At 49.5% G+C, this 5,000-nt stretch overlaps 1 protein-coding gene across 1 annotated transcript in view; it reads right to left on the bottom strand.

Moving 5' to 3' along the window:
- The window catches only part of LOC135518437 (YTH domain-containing protein 1-like), a 33,064-nt gene that overhangs the window by 19,794 nt on the left and 8,270 nt on the right, over window positions 1-5,000 (bottom strand). The window contains 3 exon segments of the mRNA XM_064943608.1: window positions 1,109-1,257; window positions 3,447-3,621; window positions 3,624-3,812. Of these exon segments, the coding sequence (XP_064799680.1) occupies window positions 1,109-1,257; window positions 3,447-3,621; window positions 3,624-3,812 (513 nt within the window).

The raw sequence follows: 5,000 nt of genomic DNA on the forward strand, positions 1-5,000 counted from the left end.
CTGAGGGGTGGACCAGTCCTCTACTGGCTGTACTGGGTAGACCAGAGGAACCAGGCTCTGAGGGGTGACCAGTCCTCTACTGGCTGTACTGGGTAGACCAGAGGAACCAGGCTCTGAGGGTGGCCAGTCCTCTACTGGCTGTACTGGGTAGAGAGGAACCAGGCTCTGAGGGGTGGCCAGTCCTCTACTGGCTGTACTGGGTAGAGAGGAACCAGGCTCTGAGGGGTGGACAGTCCTCTACTGGCTGTACTGGGTAGAGAGGAACCAGGCTCTGAGGGGTGGCCAGTCCTCCACTGGATGTACTGGGTAGAGAGGAACCAGGCTCTGAGGGGTGGCCAGTCCTCCACTGGATGTACTGGGTAGAGAGGAACCAGGCTCTGAGGGATGACCAGTCCTCTACTGGATGTACTGGGTAGACCAGAGGAACCAGGCTCTGAGGGGTGGACAGTCCTCTACTGGCTATACTGGGTAGACCAGAGGAACCAGGCTCTGAGGGGTGACCAGTCCTCTACTGGCTGTACTGGGTAGACCAGAGGAACCAGGCTCTGAGGGGTGGCCAGTCCTCTACTGGCTGTACTGGGTAGAGAGGAACCAGGCTCTGAGGGGTGGCCAGTCCTCTACTGGCTGTACTGGGTAGACTAGAGGAACCAGGCTCTGAGGGGTGACCAGTCCTCTACTGGCTGTACTGGGTAGAGAGGAACCAGGCTCTGAGGGGTGGCCAGTCCTCTACTGGCTGTACTGGGTAGAGAGGAACCAGGCTCTGAGGGGTGGCCAGTCCTCTACTGGCTGTACTGGGTAGACTAGAGGAACCAGGCTCTGAGGGGTGACCAGTCCTCTACTGGCTGTACTGGGTAGACCAGAGGAACCAGGCTCTGAGGGGTGGCCAGTCCTCTACTGGCTGTACTGGGTAGAGAGGAACCAGGCTCTGAGGGGTGGCCAGTCCTCTACTGGCTGTACTGGGTAGACTAGAGGAACCAGGCTCTGAGGGGTGACCAGTCCTCTACTGGCTGTACTGGGTAGAGAGGAACCAGGCTCTGAGGGGTGGCCAGTCCTCTACTGGCTGTACTGGGTAGAGATTGAGAGACTAAGTTAAGATAGAGAAGTGCACCTTAGCCTTGGCCAGGGAGACGTTCTCGTGGTTGTTGCTCTTGATCAGGAAGAAGCGGGCGTCTCGTAGGATGTACTTCAGCTTGCTGGTCTGATCCTTGCGGACGGCTCGGACAGAGGAGGATAGCTTCTCATGCTTCTTCTCAGAACCTGGAGGACAAAAAAATTTTTTTTTACAAAAATAAATCACATCATAAAATCCAAAGTAATTACAGCAGCAATGCCAAGCGTCGGCTGGAGTGGTGTAAAGCTCGCCGCCATTGGACTCTGGAGAAGTGGAAACGCGTTCTCTGGTGTGATGAATGACGCTTCACCACCTGGCAGTCCAACGGACAAATCTGGGTTTGGCAGATGCCAGAAGAACGCTCCCTGCCCCAATGCATAGTGCCAACGGTAAAGTCTGGTGGAGGAGGAATAAGGGTCTGAGGCTGTTTATTCATGGTTCGGGCTTAGGCCTCTTAGTTCAAGGGAAAGCTTAACACTACAGCATACAATGACGTTCACTAATGCTCTTGTGGCTGAATGGAAGCAAGTCCCCACAGCAATGTTCCAACATCTAGTGGAAAGCCTTCCCAGAAGAGTGGAGGCTGTTATAGCAGCAATGTTCCAACATCTAGTGGAAAGCCTTCCCAGAAGAGTGGAGGCTGTTATAGCAGCAATGTTCCAACATCTAGTGGAAAGCCTTCCCAGAAGAGTGGAGGCTGTTATAGCAGCAATGTTCCAACATCTAGTGGAAAGCCTTCCCAGAAGAGTGGAGGCTGTTATAGCCGCAATGTTCCAACATCTAGTGGAAAGCCTTCCCAGAAGAGTGGAGGCTGTTATAGCCGCAATGTTCCAACATCTAGTGGAAAGCCTTCCCAGAAGAGTGGAGGCTGTTATAGCAGCAATGTTCCAACATCTAGTGGAAAGCCTTCCCAGAAGAGTGGAGGCTGTTATAGCAGCAATGTTCCAACATCTAGTGGAAAGCCTTCCCAGAAGAGTGGAGGCTGTTATAGCAGCAATGTTCCAACATCTAGTGGAAAGCCTTCCCAGAAGAGAGGAGGCTGTTATAGCAGTAAAGGGGGGGGACCAACTCCATATTAAAGATCATAATTTTGAAATGAGATGTTGGATGAGCTGGTGTGCACATACTTTTGCTCATGTAGGCATCTGGATTGATGAGAGCCATGTGTTTCAGGCCTTCCTATATAAACGAACAGGTCGTGTGTGTCATTAGACAGCAGAAAACTCATTCTTCAGTTGATATTCACACTGTTTATAGACTATGGGGATATCATGTATATGAATGTAGCTGCCACTGTATTGAAAAGCTACTGGACACAGTTGAATGATAAACACACTAGGCTTTTATCGACAGGGCACCAGGTTCAGTACACATCATAGCTTTCTGTATCAGAAAGTAGCCTGGTCCTCTTTGGAAGCTAGATTGATGAATTGCACTGTTTATATAAAGCCCTCCTACAATGTTCATCCTGCTGGAGGTCATAGGTCATTTATATAAAGCCCTACTACATAAACCTCCTGTGGTCACTACACAGGACAGAGATACCAGACCCGGTTGAGAGATGGCTAACTCTGGAGATACCTTCCATCTCCAACCAGTTAGGTACATCAGCTGTTACATTGTTGGCATCTTACTGGTAGAATAATCTCCAAGGCTCTCTAAATGGGATGGATTGGTGCCTCTAGGACAGTCCAAGGCTCTCTAAATGGGATGGATTGGTGCCTCCGAGACAGTCCACGGCTCTCTAAATGGGATGGATTGGTGCCTCTAGGACAGTCCAAGGCTCTCTAAATGGGATGGATTGGTGCCTCCGGGACAGTCCAAGGCTCTCTAAATGGGATGGATGCTCCGGGACAGTCCAAGGCTCTCTAAATGGGATGGATTGGTGCCTCTAGGACAGTCCAAGGCTCTCTAAATGGGATGGATTGGTGCCTCTAGGACAGTCCAAGGCTCTCTAAATGGGATGGATTGGTGCCTCTAGGACAGTCCAAGGCTCTCTAAATGGGATGGATTGGTGCAGGACAGTCCAAGGCTCTCTAAATGGGATGGATTGGTGCCTCTAGGACAGTCCAAGGCTCTCTAAATGGGATGGATTGGTGCCTCTAGGACAGTCCAAGGCTCTCTAAATGGGATGGATTGGTGCCTCTAGGACAGTCCACGGCTCTCTAAATGGGACGGATTGGTGCCTCTATTTAGGCCGTTTCACCCATTTTCTGATACCAGTCATTTCCTTCTTAATCCACGAAGGGAAGTGAACAGATGTCGGGAGAATGGGATGCAACCAAGATAGTGAAAAGAGAAGAAGAAAAGGTTGTTGAGCAGATGTTGTGTTTACCTGAGGCGTCAGATCCAGACCCAGAGTGAACCGACTCCCCCTCAGAGAACGACACTGAATCAGACTGGGAGTCGCTGGCTTCGCTGCGAGTGTCGTAATCCGGCGGTTCGTTCACAACTCTCTGATCCCCCTCCTCCTGTTCATACTCTTCTTCCTCCTCTTCCTCATCTTCCTCTGGGCCCTTTCTCCCTCCTCCTCCTCCTCTTCTTCCTCCTCCATCACCTCTTCTCCCTCCATGTTGGATCGGTCTCCCTCGGAGGACTCGGCCGTGCTGCCCGTCTCCTGGTCTGATGCCTCCTCTTCTGCCTCTTCCTTGGAGGAGGTGCTGACCCTGCCAACACTCCCCTCACTGGGACGCATCAGCTTCTAGACAAGAGGAGAACAGGAAGGCATCAGGGTCTGTATCGCAAATGACACCCTATTCCCTATATAGTGCACAACTTTTGGCAAAGGCCATAAGGTTTTGGTAAAAAAGTGGACCATAGGGCTCTGTTCAAAACCAGTGCACTTTACGTGTTTTGGATATGGACTAGGGCCTACGTGACTTCAGTGTGTTGGTTGTTTTGGATATGGACTAGGGCCTATATGATCACTAATTAAGAACCTTTAACATTAAACCGGCCTTCGAGATTAAAATCATGTTTACAGTTCCATGAATTGCCACAATTGTGTTTGTCAAATTCTGTATTTTATTGCCTCTGCTGCTGTGGAAACTTGAGGGCTAAGGAAATGAATGTCATTTTCTTGATTTGGGTGAACTATCCCTTTAACAGTTTGGCCTGTCAATCAAATACTGTGGGTGAGGTGAGATTGTCAGGGAAGGGATAGGATGTTTAAGATCAGCTGGTAGGGTTTCAAATCCATCAATCAAACCCTGTAGGTGGGACTTTTGAGGGAAGGCATGAGATTAGTAATCTAGTCAGAAATGAGTCTAGTCTACTCCTTTCAATTTAGTTAATTGATTCACCTAAAAGATGAGTTCAAAAAGAGCCGTTCATTCACAAACAACCAATCACGAGGCTACGCTGACGAGTCACTTCAGGGGTCACTGGCAAGTCTCGACACGGTGCTTTGAATACCAGGAAAATACAAGATTTTGTATGATAATTTGGGAGGTTGACTTTATTTAGTCAACACACGCTGTTCAGCGGCCAATCAAAGAACCGGAAATTTAAAAAAAAAAATAGAATCAAAGGAATCGTAAATAGCCCATGTGCCCCGACGCCGTGGTGGAAATTAACGTGCCAGAAAACAATAATGGAAGTGGACCTCAACTCATCTGTAAAAGTTACATAACATGGGAGGTGGACATTCACTCACAGAAGACAAAGAAGCTTCATGCCCTCTCCTCCGTTAATTTCTATTGTTGACTGCAGCCAACCACAGCGCACAAAAACAGGTACCGAGAAGCGGGACAGGCTGCCAAACCAGCAGCGTTTCCCTGTCGTCGCTGGCTTGGTGACCCGACAGGGGCCTGTCCATCTACAGATCACAAGAAGATGCATCTCATTTCATTCTAACAAGAAAGGGCTATACTGACTAGCGAAGTGAAAA

This window comes from Oncorhynchus masou, chromosome 28 (genome assembly GCF_036934945.1).
Source record: "Oncorhynchus masou masou isolate Uvic2021 chromosome 28, UVic_Omas_1.1, whole genome shotgun sequence".
Classification (NCBI taxonomy): Eukaryota; Metazoa; Chordata; class Actinopteri; order Salmoniformes; family Salmonidae; genus Oncorhynchus; species Oncorhynchus masou.